This window comes from Notamacropus eugenii, chromosome 3 (assembly GCF_028372415.1).
Source record: "Notamacropus eugenii isolate mMacEug1 chromosome 3, mMacEug1.pri_v2, whole genome shotgun sequence".
NCBI classification, from domain to species: domain Eukaryota; kingdom Metazoa; phylum Chordata; class Mammalia; order Diprotodontia; family Macropodidae; genus Notamacropus; species Notamacropus eugenii.
The window spans coordinates 313,248,509-313,267,678 of NC_092874.1; the positions used below are offsets into that span (position 1 = coordinate 313,248,509).

At 36.8% G+C, this 19,170-nt stretch overlaps 1 protein-coding gene across 4 annotated transcripts in view; it reads left to right on the plus strand.

Annotated features, from left to right (window-relative positions):
• Positions 1–19,170, plus strand: part of PTPN3 (protein tyrosine phosphatase non-receptor type 3) — a 302,221-nt gene that overhangs the window by 130,781 nt on the left and 152,270 nt on the right. For all 4 annotated transcript variants that reach the window (XM_072596700.1, XM_072596701.1, XM_072596699.1 and 1 more), the window contains exons 3-4: positions 17,894–18,001; positions 18,080–18,122. In XM_072596700.1, the coding sequence (XP_072452801.1) occupies positions 17,894–18,001; positions 18,080–18,122 (151 nt within the window). The remainder of the gene's footprint in view (positions 1–17,893; positions 18,002–18,079; positions 18,123–19,170) is intronic.

Consider the following 19,170-nt stretch of genomic DNA (forward strand, 5'->3'; position numbering starts at 1 on the left):
TGGATTAAAGGTAAACAGAGGTTAAGTAATTGTCATAGAGTCACCCAGGTAATAACTGAGGCCATATTTGAATTTGGGTCCTCTTGACTCTAGGCCCAGTGCTATCTCCACAGAGCCACCTAGCTGTCTCCAAGGCAGATGGAGGTTAAAGTGACTTGTCCAGGGTCACAGAGCTAGTAGTAAGTATCCGAGATTGAATTTGAACTTGGGTCTTTTTCACTCCAGGACCAGTGCTGTCTCCACTGAGCCATCTAGCTGCTTCGATATGATAATATAGCTTCATGATCTCTTGCTCTCCAAACTGGAAAGTCAGTTAACATGAGACACCACCCCTCTCCCCCTGCCCCACACCCACACCCATGAACACCCCCCACACAACACAGTGATGACGTGAGAGGAGACCCAAGGCCAGTGCTGTGGGTGCTGTTGTCCAATTTCTCCCAGCCTCTACTAACCTTTCTCTTTCCACCCCCACTAAAGATTCACTTTTCTAACTCTCACCAATTGTTCTGTTCACATCAATTAACATACTTCCTACTTACCCATACTATGTACCACTAAATAATGGATAGTCTCTGTCTCCACTAATATGCTTACATTCTATCAGTTTTCTTACTTCCTGGCAGCCCTAATGGTCCATGAATAAGTGGGTTGAAGGACATTTCCTCGTTAACTGTTCATTCAGCATCCTCATAGGCAGAAAGAATTTTCCTTTAGTATTGTATGTGGTGGGGCACCTGTTTCCCTCTCCACTTCCCTATTGCCTGGTGCATGATAGGGAGGTTATTGATTCTTGTTTGATTATTTCTGGTGAAGTCTTAGAATATTGAGAACGGAATCATTGAGAAATCATGGAAAATAGTAAAGTACCAGAAAATTAGTGAAGGATAAATGTTTTAACTTTTGAAAAGAAGAAATAAATGGCTTTTGAAAACTTGGGACTGGTTAACCTTTAATTTGATCCATAATATATTTGTTATGTAGATTATTAAACAGGTAGCTTATAAATACTAAAAATTGTTGGTTGTGAGCAGTGAGCCAGCAGTGTGTTCATGAATCATGTTGTACCAGAACCATTTTACTTCCATTTTTCTTAGAGTTACTCTCAGTGTTGCACTGATAAATCTTTAATAACTGACTGAAAAAATATGCATGACACCTTTTTAAGTTCAATCTACATTATTAACATTTTCTCCATCACTAGACAATCATCAGAACAATAAATCAAGTCCTGATTTCTAGTGTTTGACAATTTCCGAGGTGCATTCACATTAAATTTAATAATTAGCTTTCACAAGTAGGTAGGAGCAAGCTAGCTACAGCTAGCTACAGCCCTGGTTACTTGGCTTGTAGATCAAGGGGATTGTCATGAACATAGAGTCTATCTTGATTTCAGATGTGGATTTAGAAGCTCACTCAAGATACACTTAGGGAAAAATGGAGACAAAAAGATAAATGATGCTGCAACATGGCAAATTTGTAGGTGGTTGAACGACTGTACCCTAGAAGTGAATTATATTTTGAAGTATTAAGGACCTAAATGGAAGCACACAGTGACCTGGCCTTGTCTTTGCCATAGTAATGAGTTCCTTGTTACTGGAAATGCAGACAGAATAGTTCTTCATTTGGATGTATAATTAAACTAGAAGCTCTCTAAAACCTTTAAAATCCTGTCTCCCTATGATTTCACCTTTTAAGCTTGAGTCATTCTGTTGTTGGTAAGCTGCAGTTGGTAAGGCGTTTTTCCTTATATTGAGTTCAGGTCATGTCCCTTTAACTTCCACCCATTAGTTCCAGTTTCCTTGTGGGATCAACACAAAACAGATCTGTGCCCTTTTCCACATGGCATCCATTCAGACATTTGAAAACAGCTATCAAGTTTCCCCTTCATCTTTCTCCAAGCCAAACATCCCTCTGTCCCTTCAACTGCTAAGATGAGATGATATATATGCATCCGTATCTTTATTAAAATGTGGAGTCTAGAACTCTAAATGTCCAGTGCATCAGGGAGTGAAATTGTTCTGTCCTGAATACTCTAGGTAGTTATAGTCAGCCTAAGAACCCATTGGGTTTTGTAGCTGCAGCATCACATAACTTTTGCTTGTGGAGAATTAAAACCCACAATCCTTACTCTCTCCAGCCCTCTTGAACTTTTTGAAAGCCAGACATGTTTGTTTGGTTTTTTTGTTTGTTGTGTTCAGTGGTTTTTTCTTGGCAAAAATGCTGGAGTAGTTTGCTATTTCCTTCTCTAGCTCATTTTACAGATGAGGAAACTGAGGCAAACAGGGTGAAGTGACTTACCCAGGGTCATAAAGCTGGTAAATGTCTGAGGCCAGATTTAAACTTGGGAAGATGAGTCTTTTTGACTCTAGTCACTCAAATTTTTGTTGAGTGAATGAATGAAAGCCAGGTCAGCTCTAACTATGAAGGCAATTTTTTAAAAAAAGCCCTTAATTTAGGATTTTATATATGATTATATGATATTATATCATATTATATATGATTAAATTTTATATTGTAATATTTGCATTTATCATGCCTGGGAATTTTTCCCAGTATAAATGCGGTAAGCATATTGTCTTCATTTCTGTTTAAGCATTTAAAACTAAATGGGTGGCAGTCTCAGCTCTCCCTGGTTTAGAGTGAGGGCTGCCCCAAGTCTAGAGCCAGCTTATACAGACTTGCTTTGGATAAGTAGGTAATTCAGATGTTCTTAGGAAGTTCTATCTATATAATTCTGCCAGAGCTAGAGGAGGTTTGTTTCCTAAGTTAAGTTACAGCCTGGAATTTAGGAGTTGTTTCATGTCTAGAAATTACTTGCTGTGAGGCTATTCAGTGAGATGATATTTCCAGGTCAATTTCAAATCAAATCAACAAGCGTCATACTCAGTGCTTAATAAATGTTTGTTGATTGATGGATTGATTTATAAAGCAGCTACTCTGTTCTGGGTAGTAGGCTAAGAACTGAAGATACAGATTAAGGCCCCAAAGGATGACAGCAACAGCAGTCTTACTCTCAAGGAGCTCACAGTCTAGTAAGGGAGATAACGTGTAGACAGCTACATGCAAACAAGATATAGGATAAATTTTAAATGATCAGCAGAGCAAAGGCATTAGCATTACTGGGGGGAATATTAGCAAAGGCCTCTTATAGAAGATGAGATTTTAATTGAGACTTGAAGAAAGCCAGGAGGCAGAGATGAGAAGGGAGAGAATTCCGGGCATTGGGGGAGAGCCAATAAAAAGGACCAGAATTGGGAGATGGATGAATAGTTTGTACCCTTGTTAGCTTTTAGTTTTGATATTCAGTACCTCAGTGGACAGAGATCCTGGCCCCAATAATCATCCCACCTGCTTAAGCCAGTGGAGTAAATCCCAGTGTCAGAGTGATGATGGTTGTAATATATTTATGTGATTTCCAAAGAGTTTATGGCAGCATGGGAGTCAAACTGAATGTCAGAAAGACTTGTCATTGAGTCTTGTTTCTGAGACAGACTGTGGGACCCAGGGCAAGTCACTTAATTTTTCAGTGTTTTAAGTCAGAGACTGCCTGGAATGCTGCTTGAAGGGGATTAAAATCTGCCACAATTAATAAAAATATAATAGAACACAGGTAACACTGAAATGTGGTTTTCTAAGTCAGCATTCAGCCAGCTGGGATCCTTTTGTAAGGTTCGGAGGACTTCTGTTTCTATTTGATTGGACATCACTGTTCTTACCAGTTCTCTAAAGCTGTAACTTTCAGAGGGGATTCTTATCTGTATTAAAAGGGTGATTCCTTATATCAGTGAAATCACAGGTCTCTACAAAGTTGGGTTTTTTTTAGTATGTTTGCTCCTTACAGCAACCCTGCAAGATAATTTATGCAAATGCTATTTTTTTATTTTACAGGTGAGGAAACTGAGTCTACAAGAGGTTAAATGACTTGTTGACTTACTATGGCTAAGAACTTTTTCCAATAAACAATAATCTTTATCACTGCTTCTTTATCATTTTCTACTCTAGGATATAAGGGATGTGGCAGATGTGATCTGAAACACAGCATATTCTGCAACATTTTCCTCATTTAGTCATGGCTTTCCATTCATTTATTTGTATATGTGTAGCTGAGTGACTCAAGACCAAGAGAGTATGAGTCTTTTATGCAACTTAAAAATTATTGATGCTTTTTCAAAAAGGAAAAATCATTAGTCACTTCCAAATCTGCACCATTCCTGACCTATCACCCAGCAGTGAATTTTTCTTTGAAACGAGGAGAAATAGTTAAGCAAAAATCATTGATAATGGTTACCCTCATCTGAAAAAACTTAAGCAGCATTTTTTCTCACATGTGCTATGACTAGGGGAAGTAAGTTTCATTATCTTAACTCTGAGACCTAGATTGGTCATTGCATTACTCAAGAGTTTGGCTTTCTTAACTCCTGACACTTACATTACTCTAGTAATTCTGTACATTGTTCTTCTTACTTCTTACTTCACTGCATCAGTTCATACGTCTTCCCTTGCTCCTCTGAATTGGTCGTAATTGTCATAATTATTCACATTCCCAAACTATAGTGGGTTTTTTTCCATCTGTTTCCCAGTCTGTAATCACCATTTTGTTTCCAGTTCTTTGCTACTACAAAAGTGCTGTTATGAGTTTTTTGGTGTATACAAAGAGATTTATTTATTATTTTTACCTCCTTGAGACAAAGGGCCAAGGGTGGATTATTGCATCAAAGAATATGAATATTCAGTCACTTTTTCTTGAATAATTCTAAAATTATGTCCAGATTAGTAGGATCATTAGGCCGTGTACTTCCATCCCTGTTTTCTCATAGCCTCACAAGCTTATTCCTATTTTTTGTCTTTGCCAGTTGCATATTAGATAAGACATCAGAGTTGTTGCATTTCTCTTACTGTTAGTGATTTGCAGCATGTTTTCATATGCTCATTTATAGTTTCCATCCTTTTGGAAACTCTTTGTTCATAGCCATCAATCTCTTAGGGAATGACTCTCGGTGTTCCATATTCAGTGACTTTCACTGTTCAGTTATCCCTTTCACATTGCAAAGGTTAGGGGCAGGTGCCTCCATGATCTGGAAAATCCCTGTAAAAATTTTTGTTTCTCCCTTCATACCAGAGAAGACATCTGCTGGCTTTGCAGATTTCTTTCTCTTTTCAAGTTAGAGCATTCACAAAATTTGGCACACTGACTTTCCCATGAAAGAGATGTATTTGTGTTCTTTTTAAACAATTTTCCTCTCACCTGCTGCCTAGCTGTTTGAACTCGAAAGCATACTTTTTTTTTTTCAGTTATAAAGCTCTTTCTCTGACTGCTATTGTATATCTGAAAAAATATATAAGAATCCAGATTGTTGGTTTAGAATTGCACTTGGCCATCAGATCCAACCTTCTCCTTTTACAGATGAAAAAACTAGGGCTCAGAGAAATGGAATAATGAACCCTGCTGCTAGGTGGTACAGTGGAGAGAGTGCCGGACCTGGACTCAAGAGTTCAAATCCAGCCTCAGACACTTACTAATTGTGTAACTCTGGGCAAGTCACTTTACCCTGTTTGCCTCAGTTTCCTCATCTGTAAAATGAGTGTCTCTGCCAAGAAAACCCCAGATGAGGTCACGAAGAGTCCAACATAACTGCAAATTAATTCCAATTTCCAAAGAGTACTTAACTGGTAATTGGAGGCCTGTCTTCTGTCCTGGCCCTGCCACTGACTTATTTTGTCCCTGGGCCTTACTTTTCCCATCTGTTACATGAGAGGTTTGGAATGAAGGGACACTAGTCCTTCTTGGCATTGTTTTGTGAACGTTTGGAATGAAATAGAAATTCATGCAAAATTTTGGATCAGTAAATTTTAACCTAGTCTGCTTTATTGAGCGTGTGCAATTTGGAATGAAGGGACACTAGTCCTTCTTGGCATTGTTTTGTGAACGTTTGGAATGAAATAGAAATTCATGCAAAATTTTGGATCAGTAAATTTTAACCTAGTCTGCTTTATTGAGCGTGTTCAAACTAATGACAGTATCAGTACAATTTTGTCTAGCCTTGTTGACTACCCCTTCCATTTATTTACACTGATATTCATAAACTATTCATAAACCAACTGCACGGATGGTTTACTCTGGGGGGATAAAAGGAATACCATACCCATACCTACATTCTGCCAGATTCTGGCCTCCAAAGGAGAGATTGACCTTGCATAGTACTGCAGGTCCAGGTCTTAATCCTTTTAAAAATACTGCGTAGAGCATGTTTCAGCATTATGAGCTCATACTATGCCCTCATGCCTGTATGCCTGATACCAAATGAAGTCTGATTAAAACATTGTATGGGACAAGGTCAAGGCCACTGCCTAGAAACTTCTCCCTGGTTTGTCCGTAGACCATACATCAGCCCTCTTTTGTGTTCAGATTGGCCTAACCTTGCTGCCATTCAGGCCGTATTTTTCTGTGTCAGATTCTTTATTAAAGCACTACGTAGACTACATGCATAGCATTTTCCTAATCCACAAGGAAGGCCACTGTCTTATTAGAAATGGGGATAGAGGTTGGGATGGCACCACTGTTCTTACTGTGGCTTTAATAATTTTGTATTAATGTTATATGCACAATGTATTATGTGAGGGGCAGCTAGAGGGTATAGAGCACTGGGCCTGGAGTCAGGAAGACTCACCTTCCTGAGTTCAATTCTGGCCTCAGATAATTTCTAGCTGTATGAGGCTGAGCAGGTCACTTCACCCTGTTCGCCCATTTCCTTGTTTGTAAAGTGAGCTAGAGAAGGAAATGGAAAAACACCAGTATATTTGCCAAGAAAACTCCAAATGGGACCACAAAGAGTCAGACACGGCTGAAATGCCTAAAAACTTCAACAAAAATAATATTATTTATGTTTTACTACTTTGTTTCTTAGTGTTATGATAAAAATAATGACATACACATGGCACTTTTAGATTTGTTAAGTGCTTTTCTCATAACTAAGCTGGGAGTTAGGAATAAAAAAATATTTCTCTCATTTTGTAGTTGAGGAAGCTGAGGATCTGGAAAGTTAAGGGATGCAAAGCTAGTAAATATGTGATAAGATTGAAATCTGCTTATTATGATTGTCAAGTTCAGTGCACCATGCTTAATATTCCCCCCTTTTTTCTTTTAAAAATAACCAGGAGGTTCTCTTTCCCTCCCCCTCAATTAAAAAAACAAAGTAAACATCTGTTTACTTATCAGTTGTAACGTTCTATGAATCTGATTTGGGTTTATAATTTCCATTGTTCTATCCTTTCCAAATCAAGAAATTAAATATGGCTCTTTTAACATCCCCATTTGTTTACTTTCTTTTGGATCCAAAGTCACAGCCTTAACAGAGAAGATGTTAAAATGCCCAAAGTCCTTCGTCTTCTCACATAGAATTTTAGTCTCTAGAAATGCATTCCAAGTTTCTTCATCTGTATCTGTCTACTCAGCAGAAGTGGACGATAATTTTTGGGTTTGATGAGTCTTAAAGACTGGCATCCCCACCAAGTAGTCTGTCCTAGGAATCAATCTTGGTCTTCCACACCAATTTGAGGAGCTGGTGGAAATACCCTCAAGGTAGCTGTATTGCATGCTCCAGATCACCAATAGTAAGATAAATGCAAATTAAATCTACTCTGAGGTTTCACCTTATAGTCATGCAAATTGGTCAAGATGCGAATAGAAAATCTTAGAGGGGCTGTGATAAGACTGGATGTGTTGATGTTTCTGTGAAGTAGTCCATCTGTTCTGCATTTCAATTTGGAAATATATAAGAAAAACAACCCCATCCATGGGAATATACCTCAAGGAATAAAAAAATACAAAGAAAGGCCCCATACGTGCCAAAATTATCATTGCTTTTTTTTTTTTGTGGTGGTAGAGAACTGGAAATAGAGTTTTGTTTTTTTTTTAATACTGTTTCCCCCATTAGGAACTGAGGTCCTAAAGGGCTGGCATTGATTTTCTCTGTATCCCCAGCATTTAGCACATAGTAGGTGCTTAATAAATGTTTGTTGACTGATGGAACTTCAGTGGCCATCTAATCTAACCCCCCCTTTTATCAGTGAGTCAAGGTCACACAGGGAGAAAACGTCAGAAATAGTATTCACAGTAGGCTCTTTGGCATGAGAGCTTGTGCTTCCCACCACATCATTTTGCCTCCCAAATCCACATTTTATTTTTTAATAGTTTTTTTCCAATTATATGTCAACACAGTTTTTAGTATTCATTTTTACAAGATTGCGAGTTTCAAATTTTTCTCCTTTCTTCTCGTTCCCTCTTCTGAAAATGGTAGACAATTTGATATAGGTTTTACATATGCTGTCACATAAAACATATTTCCATATTAGTCACAATTATGAATGAAGAAAAAGATCAAACAGAAAAAAACATGAAAAAGAATACAGTGAAAAATGTGCTTTTTTTAAAAATTAATTTATTTAACTTTTAACATTCATTTTCACAAAATTTTGGGTTCCAAATTTTCTCCTCTTTTGTCCCCTCCTCTCCCCCCCAAATACCAAGCATTCTAATTGCCCCTATCACCAATCTGCCCTCTCTTCTATCACCCCTCCCTTCCCTTGTCCCCATCTTCTCTTTTGTCCTGTAGGGCCAGATAACTTTCTATACCCCTTTACCTGTATTTCTTATTTCCTAGTAGCAAGAACAGTACTCGACAGTTGTTCCTAAAACTTTGAGTTCCAACTTCTCTTCATCCCTCCCTCCCCACGCATTCCCTTTGGAAGGCAAGCAATTCAATATGGGCCATATCTGTGTAGTTTTGCAAATGACTTCCACGATAGTCATGTTGTGTAAGACTAACTATATTTCCCTCCATCCTATCCTGCCCCCATTGCTTCTATTCTCTCTTTTGATCCTGTCCCCAAGAGCGTTGACTTCAAATTGCTCACTCCTCCCGTTACCCTTCCTTCCATCCTCCCCCCACACCCTGCTTATCCCCTTCTCCTCCACTTTCCTGTATTGTAAGATAGGTTTTCATACCAAAATGAGTGTGCAATTTTATTCCTTCCTTCAGTGGAATGTGATGAGAGTAAACTTGATGTTTTTCTCTCACCTCCCTTCTTTTTCCCTCCACTAAAAAGTCTTTTGCTTGCCTCTTTTATGAGAGATAATTTGCCCCATTCCATTTCTCTCTTTCTCCTCCCAATATATTTCTCTCTCACCACTTAATTTCATTTTTTTAAGATATGATCCCATCCTATTCAATTCACTCTGTGTTCTCTGTCTCTGTGTGTGTGTGTGTGTGTGTGTGTGTGTGTGTGTGTAATCCCACCCACTACCCAGATACTGAAAAGTTTGAAGAGTTACAAATATTGTCTTTCCATGTAGGAATGTAAACAGTTCAACTTTAGTAAGTCCCTTATGACTTCTCTTTGCTGTTTACCTTTTCATGCTTCTCTTCATTCTTGTGTTTGAAAGTCACATTTTCTTTTCAGCTGTGGTGTTTTCATCAAGAATGCTTGAAAGTCCTCTATTTCATTGAAAGACCATTTTTTCCCCTGAAGTATTATACTCAGTTTTGCTGGGTAGGTGATTCTTGGTTTTAGTCCTAGTTCCTTTGACTTCTGGAATATCATATTCCAAGCCCTTTAATCCCTTAATGTAGAAGCTGCTAGATCTTGTGTTATTCTGATTGTATTTCCACAGTACTTGAATTGTTTCTTTCTAGCTGCTTGCAATATTTTCTCCTTGACCAGGGAACTCTGGAATTTGGCCACAAAGTTCCTAGGAGTTTCTCTTTTTGGATCTCTTTCAGGTGGTGATCAGTGGATTCCTTGAATACTTACTTTGCCCTCTGGTTCTAGAATCTCAGGGCAGTTTTCCTTGATAATTTCATGGAAGATGATGTCTAGGCTCTTTTTTTGATCATGGCTTTCAGGTAGTCCCATAATTTTTAAATTGTCTCTCCTGGATCTATTTTCCAGGTCAGTTGTTTTTCCAATGAGATATTTCATATTATCTTCCATTTTTTCATTCTTTTGGTTTTGTTTTGTGATTTCTTGGTTTCTCATAAAGTCATTAGGCTTCCATCTGTTCCATTCTAATTTTGAAAGAACTATTTTCTTCAGTGAGCTTTTGAACCTCCTTTTCCATTTGGTTAATTTTGCTTTTGAAAGCATTCTTCTCCTCATTGGCTTTTTGAACCTCTTTTGCCAATTGAGTTAGCCTATTTTTCCAGGTGTTATTTTCTTCAGCATTTTTTGGAGTCTCCTTTAGCAAGGTGTTGACCTGCTTTTCATGCTTTTCTTTCATCTCTCTCGTTTCTTTTCCCAATTTTTCCTCCACCTCTCTAACTTGATTTTCAAATTCCTTTTTGAGCTTTTCCATGGCCTGAGCCCATGGTATATTTATTTTGGATGTGTGGGATACAGAAGCCTTGACTTCTGTGTCTTTCCCTGATGGTAAGCATTGTTCTTCCTCATCAGAAAGGAAGGGAAGAAATATCTGTTCACCAAGAAAGTAACCTTCTATAGTCTTATTTTTTTCCCCTTTTCTGGGCATTTTCCCAGCCAGTGACTTGACATCTGAGTTTTCTTTCCACACCCACCATGCCTCCAGACCTGCCCAGCTAGTGCTTGGGGCCTGAGATTCAAATGCTGCTTCCCAGCCTCAGGGCATTGGGCATGGGCGGGGCTGCTATGCAGTGTGAGATTAAGTTCAGGTGCTCAGGTTTGGGCAGGGCTGCTACACAGGGCTCAGTTCCCTCAGGGGGTTTATGTGGAGATCTTCAACAATGGATCCAGGCTCCTGCCTGCTTGGGGAGCCCCTGTGTGCCGCCAGCCCTGCTGCTGCCTCCCGAGGGGGCCTGAGTTATGGGGATACCCCACTCCCCTCTTGACCAGCCAAAGAGACCCTCTCACCAACCCTTGTCACCTGTGGGTGGAGGGACCTGCGTGGCCTCTGGAGATTCTGTCCCTGAAGCCTGCTCAGATCTGGTCCTCTTAGTGCTGCGGGGCCAAGGCAGGGCTGGGCTGTGCTCCCGTCCAGCGCACAATGGACCTTTCGTGTCAGTTTTTCAGGTCTCTCTGGAACAGAAATCTGGTCCGCTCCGTTGTTCTGTGGCTTCTGCTGCTCCATAATTTGTTCGGAGTTATTCTTTACAGATATTTCATGGGCTGTGAGTTCAGAGCTAGCATATGTGTCTTTCTACTCTGCCATCTTGGCTCCCCCCCCTCAAAAAATGTGCTTCAATCTGCATTCAGAGTCCATCTTTATCGGGATGTAGATAACATTTTCTTTTGTGAGTTCTTTGTACTTGTACTGCTGAAAAGAGCTGAGTCATTCATAGTTGATCATCACATGATGTTGCTGATACTGTGTACAATGTGTTCCTGGTTCTGCGCATTTCACTTTGCATCAATTTATACAAGTCTTCCCAGGTTTTTCTGAAATCTGTGTGTTCATCATTTCTCATTGCATAATAGTATTCCATTACATGCATATACCATAGCTTGTTCAGCTATTTCTCAGTTGATGGGTATTCCCTTAATTTCCAATATTTTACCAGCATGAAAAGCTATAAATATTTTTGCATATGTAGGTACTTTTCCTTTTTTTAATGATCTCTCTGGAATACAGATGTAGTGGTAGTATTGCTAGATCAAAGGGTATGCAGTTTGGTTGCCCTTTCAGCTTAGTTCCAAATTCCTCTCCAGTTTGGATCAGTTCACAATTCCACCAGCAGTGCTTTAGTGTCCTGATTTTCCCACATCCTCCCCAATATTTAATATTTTCCTTTTTTTTGTCATATTAGTCAATCTGATAGGTGTGAGGTAAAACCTCAGAGTTGCTTTAATTTGCATTTCTTTAATCAGAAGTGATTTAGAGCACTTCTTCATATGCCTATAAATAGCCTTGATTTCTTCATCTGAAAACTACCTTTACATATCTTTTGACCATTTATCAATTGGGTAATGGCTTATATTCTTATGAATTTTACTCACTTCTCTATATATTCGAGGAATGAGGCATTTACCAGAGACACTTGCTCTAAAGATTGTCCCCAACTTTCTGTTTTTCTTCTAATCTTGGTTGCACTGGTTTTGTTCATACAAAAGCTTTTTAATTAAAATAATCAAAATTACCTATTCTACATTTCCAAATGTTCTCTGTCTCTTGTTTACTCATGAAGTCTTCCCTTCCCCATAGATCTGACAGGTAGATGATTCCTTACTTTTCTAATTTACTTATGGTATCATTCTTTGTATCTAAATCATGTACCCACTTTATCTTGGTATATGGTGTGAAATGTTGTTCTGTACCTAGTTTGTGTCCTATTGTTTTCCAGTTTTTCCAGCAGTTTTTGTCAGATAGTGAGTTCTTATCTCAAAGCCTAGAGTCTTTGAATTTATTAGACACTAGGTTACTGTGTTCGTTCACTACGGTGTCTTGTGTACTTAACCTCTTCCACTGATCCATCACTCTGTTTTTTAGCCTGTACCAGATAGTTTGATGATTGCTGCTGTGTAATATAGTTTGAGATCTGTTATTGCTAGCTACCTTCTTTTGTATTTTTTTCATTAATTCCCTTGATATTCTTGACCTTTTGTTCTTCCAGATGTGTTTTGTTGTTATTTTTCCTACCTGTATCAAATAATTTTTGGTAGTCACTGAATAAATAAGTTAGCTTAAGCAGAATTGTCATTTTTATTATATTGGCTCAGCTTACCCAGGAGCAGTTGATATTTTTTGAGTTGTTTAGATCTGACTTTATTTGTGTGAAAAGTGTTTTGTAATTATGTTTATATAGTCCCTGGGTTTGTTTTGGCAGGTAGGGTACCAAGTATTTTTATTGTTTACAGTTATTTTGAATGGAATTTCTCTATCATTTGCTGCTGGGCTTCGTTGGTCATTTAAAGAAAGGCTGATAATTTGTGTGGGTTTATCTTATATGCAGCAACTTTGCTAAAAATGTTATTATTTCAAGTGGTTTTTGGTTGATTCTCTAGGGTCTTCTAAGTATACTATCACATGATCTCCACAGAGTGATAGCTTTGTTTCCTCCTTGCCTTTTCTAATTTCTTTGACTTCTTTTTCCTCTCTTATTTCTATAGCTAACATTCCAGTCCTATATTGAGTAATAGTGGTTATAATGGGTATCCTTACTTCATTCACTCTTGGTATTATTAGGAAGGCTTCTAGCTTATCCCCATTACAAATAATTCTTGCTGATGATTTTAGACAGATACTGCTTATCATTTTTAGGGAATGCTCCCTTTATTCTTATGCTCTATAGTGTTTTTTAAAATAAGATTTGAGTGTTGTATTTTGTCAAAAGATTTTTCAGCATTTATTGAGCTAATCATATAATTTCTGTTGGCTTTGTTATTGACGTGGTCATTTATGTTAATAGCTTTCCTAATAGTGAACCAACTCTGCATTCCTGGTATAAATCCCACCTGGTTATAGTGTGTAGTCCTTGTGATATATTGCAGTAATTACCTTGCTAGTATTTTGTTCAAAATTTTTGGATCAATATTCATTAGAAGATTGATTTATAATTTTCTTTCTCCATTGTATCTCCTCCTGGTTTAGGTATCAGCACCGTATTTGTGTCATAAAAGGAGTTTGGTAGGACTCCATCTTTGCTTATTTTTCCTAATAGTTTATATAGTATTGGAATTAATTGTTCTTTGAATGTTCTGTAGAATTCACTTGTGAACACAACAGGCCCTGGAATTTTTTCTTAGGGACTTCATTAATGGCTTATTCAATTTCTTTTTCTAAGATGGTGTTATTTAGGCATTCAGTTTCCTAATATATTAATCTGGGTAATTTACATTTTTGTAAATGTTCTACTTCACTCAGATTGTCAGATTTATTGGAATATAATTGGACAAAATATTTTCTGATGATTAATTTCTTCCTTATCAGTGTTGATTTTGCTCTTTTCATTTTTGATATTTGATATTTAGTTTTCTTCAACCAGTGGTTTATCTATCTTATTGTTTTTTCATAAAACCAGCTCCTAGATTTATTTATTAGCTAAGTAGTTTTTTTGTTTTTGCTTTCAATCTTATTCATCTCACTTTTGATTTTCAGGATTTCCAATTTGGTTCTCAATTTTTAATTTGTTCTTTTTCTAGTTTTTTAGTTGCATGCCCAGTTCATTGATCTATTCTTTTCCATTTTTCTTCATGCAAGAATTAAAGAAATAAAATTTCCCCTAAGTACTACTTCAACTGTATCCTATAAATTTTGATATGTTGTTTCATTGTTGTCATTCTCTTTCATGAAATTTTTTATTGTTTCTATTATTATTTTCTTTGACCCACTTATTCTTTAGGATTAAATTATTTAGTTTCCAATTAATTTTTAATCTATATTTCCACTGCTCTTTGCTGAATGCAATTTATATTCCATTATGATCTGAAAAGAATACATATAGTTTTCTGCCTTTCTACATTCGATTTTGGGGTTTTTATGTCCTAATATGTGGTGAATTTTTGTGCATATGTCATAATGCTGCTGAGAAAAAAGTATATGTCTTTCTGTTCCCATTCAGTTTTCTCCAAAAGTCTGTCATATTTAACTTTTCTAATATTCTATTGGCCTCATTAATATCTTTCTTGTTTATTTTTTGGTTGGACTTATCAAGTTCTGAGAGGGGACAGTTGAGATTCCCCACTAGTAAAGTTCTGCTGTCTATTTCTTCCAGTAACTCACTTAATTTCTCCTTTAAGAATTTGGTGAATATATATTTAGTATTGATATTGCTTCATTGTCTATGGTACCTTTTAGCAAGATATAGTTTCCTTCTTTATCTCTTTTTATTAAGTCTATTTTTGCTTTTACTTTGCCTGAGATCAGGATTGTTAACCCTGATTTTTCTTTTTCTTTTCTTTTCTTCTTTTTTTTTTTTTTTTGCTTCAACTGAAGTATAATAAATTCTGTTCCAGTCCCTTCTTTACTATGTGTATGTGTCTCTGCTTCAGGTATGTTTTATGGAAGCAACATATTGTAGGATTCTGGGTTTTTTTTATCTACTTTACTATGTGCTTCCAATTTGTGGGAGAGTTCATCCTATTCATATTCTCAGTTTCATTACTAATTGTGTATTTCCCTCCATCCTATTTTTACTCTTATTGTTTTCTCTCTCCTTTTGCTCTTTCCCTTCTTACCAGTGTTTTGCTTCTATGTGCTGCTCCTTCTGATCTGCTCTCCTTTCTGTCAGTTCCTACCTTCCATCCCCTTTACTTAATCTTCCATGTTGGGTAAGACTTCTATATTCAACTGATTGTGTATATTATTCCCTCTTTGAACTTTTGTGCTTTTTCTTCCATTTGGCCAGTTGTACTTTTTAAAGAGTTGTTTTCTTCAATGGATATTTCATATCTTTCTGCTCACTTGTGTTTTTTTTCTCCTTGACTTGATAGTTCTGAAATTTGGCTATAATATTCCTTGGAATTTTTAATTTGAGATGTCTTTCCTGAGATGATTGGTGGACTCTTTAAGTGCCTCTTTTGCCCTTTTCTTCCAGGGAAGTTTTCCTTGATTATTTCTTGAGAAATGCTGTCCAGATCCTCCTTTTGATTTTGACTTTCAGGTAGTCCATTGATTCTGACATTGTCTCTCCTGGATCTGTTTTCCCAGTCAATTGTTTTTCCCATGAGGTATTTTATGTTTTCTTTATTTTTCACTCTTTTGAATTTATTTATTGATTCTTGATATCTCATAGAATTATTAACTTCCACTTACCCAATTCTAACATTTAAGGAGTTGTTTCCCTCAGTTAGCTTTTGTACCTCCGTTTCCATCTGGCCAATTGTACTTTTTAAGGAGTTGTTTTCTCCAGTGGCTTTTTGTATTTCCCTTTCCATTTGGCCAGTTCTACTTTTTAAGCAGTTGGTTTTTTCCAAACTGTTGACTCTTTTTTCATAATTCTCTTGCATCACTTTCATTTCTTTTCCCAGTTTTTCTTCTACTTCTCTTCTATGATTTTTAAGCTCCTTTTTAGTTCTTTCTGGACTTGAGATCATTTCCCATTTTTCTTTGGGGTTTTACCCCTAGGTGCTTTGACATTATTGTCCTCTTCTGAGTTTATATCTTGATCTTCCCTGTTACCATGATAATTTTCTATGGTTAGATTCTTTTGTATGCTTTTTGCTCATCTTTTTTGGCCTTTTTCTTCTTTTTTAAATTTGATCTCTGCCTCTAGGGTGTGAGGGGCACTGTCTCAGGCTTCTTGATTTGACATTTAGAGTATATCACATAAAGTTGAAGTAGTTTGGGAGTAAGACTGATATCCCTCAAGCAGTTATTGTGTGTGTGTGTGTGTGTGTGTGTGTGTGACTTATAGGTGGGGCAGTGAATAAAGCAGTGGACCTAGAGGCAGGAAAACCTGAGTTTAAATCTACTTACTAGTTAATGGACAAACTTCTATTTGCCTCAGTTTCCTCATCTGTAAAATGGGGATAATAATAGCACCTTCCTTCCAGGTTTGTTGTGAGGATTAAATGAGATGATAACTCTAAAGTACATAGCACAGTGGTAAGTGTGGTATATAAATGGTAAGTGGTATAGATGTCAGCTATTATCATTATCATCATTTCACCATCAGCAGAACATAATGTTGGATTGGACCTCAGAATACAACCAAGTGAATACTGAATCAGAAGCCTTATTAGTATGCAGAAGTTATTTTTAATATTACTATTTTATTAATTAAATACTAATATCTATGTGCTAAAATTTAGAAAGCCTGGAACATGTGTTCATGTATATGTGACTATATAGAAGACTGTTAGATAATTTAGAAATAAGAACACATCTGCTATTGAGATTGGCATGTAACAAAGAAACAACCTGACAGACTTTGCAGACAGAGCAGTTATTCCTTCCATATCAAGACTTCCATCACAACTTCAGTATATCACGGGCCATCATAAGAATTTAAATGGGAATTTTGTGGGAGTTTTGTGGAAGCTGCAGATGACACTTGAAGGCCAGTAGACAACACAGAAAAAGTTTAGAAACTCAGAAATGCATAAAATATATGTGTAATATTGTTTAATGTCAACCTATTTTATCTTTTCCTACCATAACAATTCAGACTTCTTCTCTAGTACAAAGGAAGAGCCAAAAAAATTTTTATGCAGACTTTCCAAATTACGGGGATGCCACGCCACTAAACAGGGATAACTGTAGAGTTAAGAGGATTGAACTTTTAGGAATAGCCCTGGGTTTCTTTCCTAGCTTTGTGAACCATAACTTGCTGTATTTGTCCTTTCTGGCTTTCTACTTCCTTTCAGTTCTAAAGTTCAGAAACTTCCGTGACTTCTTCAAATTGAAAAAAATTCTCAAAGTATTGGGCACTGTGCAGAGTTGATATGGATGCAGTAGATTAATCATCTAAATAGTAATGATTTTGTATACTTTTTCATTTCATAGTTACCAAGCACTTTACAGGTGTTATTTTATTTGATCTTCACCACAGTCCTGTCAGATAGATGATGCAAATACTGTGATGCCCATTTCCAGGGGAAAAAATTTAAACTCAGGGAGATGTGTTACCCAAGGTCACACAGATGAGTGGTGGAACTCCTAGTCCAGAATTCTCTTTTCATTTACAGCCTAAATTCATTTTTTAAAATACAATTCGATATTTTAAAATTTTATGTCATCCACATTTGTGTGTGTGTATGTGTGTGGGTGTCTCCTAGAGAGCCACTCCCCATAACAAAGACTAAAAGAAGGGGGTAGAGGTGGAATAAGGGGGATAATCTAGCAAAACCAATCAATGCACTGAAAAAAATGAATTTTTAAAAGTGCTTTGTTTATTCCAATTGTCACAAAATCTGAGCGGTTATAAAAGGTAAAATCTTGTTGCTTACAAAATTAACTTATAAAATCTTTTCTTTCCTCTAGAAACAAGATACTGGTCAAGTTCTATTGGATATGGCTTTTAATCACTTGGGTATAACAGAAAAAGAATATTTTGGTTTGCAGCATGGTGAAGATTCAGTGGATTCTCCTGTAAGTAGAATCTGTTTTCTTTAACTGTGATGTTTTCATTAAGATTTAAAAATAAAACTTTATTTCCGTATTCAACAGAGATGGCTTGAATCCAGTAAACCAATCAGAAAACAACTCAAAGGTCTGTACAATTTTTACATTATTATTACTTATATTATTAGTATTGGTATGCTATATTTTTCATGTGCTAATTGGCCTATCTCTGACGTGATATTTGCATTCCTCTTGATCTGGGATCGTCACTGATCTTATGTACTGGAGGGAAATGATTCCAAGTTTTCATCGGAGAAAGTGAGTTTAGGAAAGAGATGGGGGAAGGAAAATGGAGAAAGAATATCTAACCAGCTGAAGACAAGGAAACTGAGCTCCAAACTTCCCCTTCTTAGTCAAACATGAGAAATAGGTAATACTACTCCCTTCCCTTCTCCCTATCCACCTTCTACACACTCATACTCTCACACCCTCTGTCAACACAGGTGGATCTCAGTGAGCACTCACCCACTCAGCTACACAAATGCTGGTCTACACACATGATAACATGAATACCTAGAGTATCTTTTTGATAGGTTTGTGCAGCTGAACTTGGAATCAGGAAGACCTGCATTTGAGTCCCGTAGTCAGTATCTCTATGACCCCAGGGTCTCAGTCTTAGTTTGCTCATCTGTAAAATGGGCATAATAGTAGCATCTATCTCACAGGGTTGTTAGCAGGATCATTTGATAATATATGTAAAGTGCTTTGCAAACCTTAAAATCCAATATAAATGCAAGCTTTATCATCATTATTGTAACTATTTTTCCTTTCCCAACAGGATGCCCATTTGAAGGTATATGTATATATACAAATATATATGTGTGTATATAGATATATCCCCATATATGCAACGCATATGCATATATGCGTACATATATGCACATATATGTTTATATACATATGTGTGTATACATGGAGATTGTCTATATCCTTTATCTCATATATATGGAGATAAACTCAGAAATGTCCCATTTAGATACATAAAGAAGCTTGCCCAGAAATTCCCTTAATTAACATGTGCATATATACATACATGTAGAAATATATTGAATAAACACATTCATAAATATATTGATAGATTTTCTCTACACGCATAATTTGTCTACTTAAACATCCAAGTATATAAGCCAATCAAC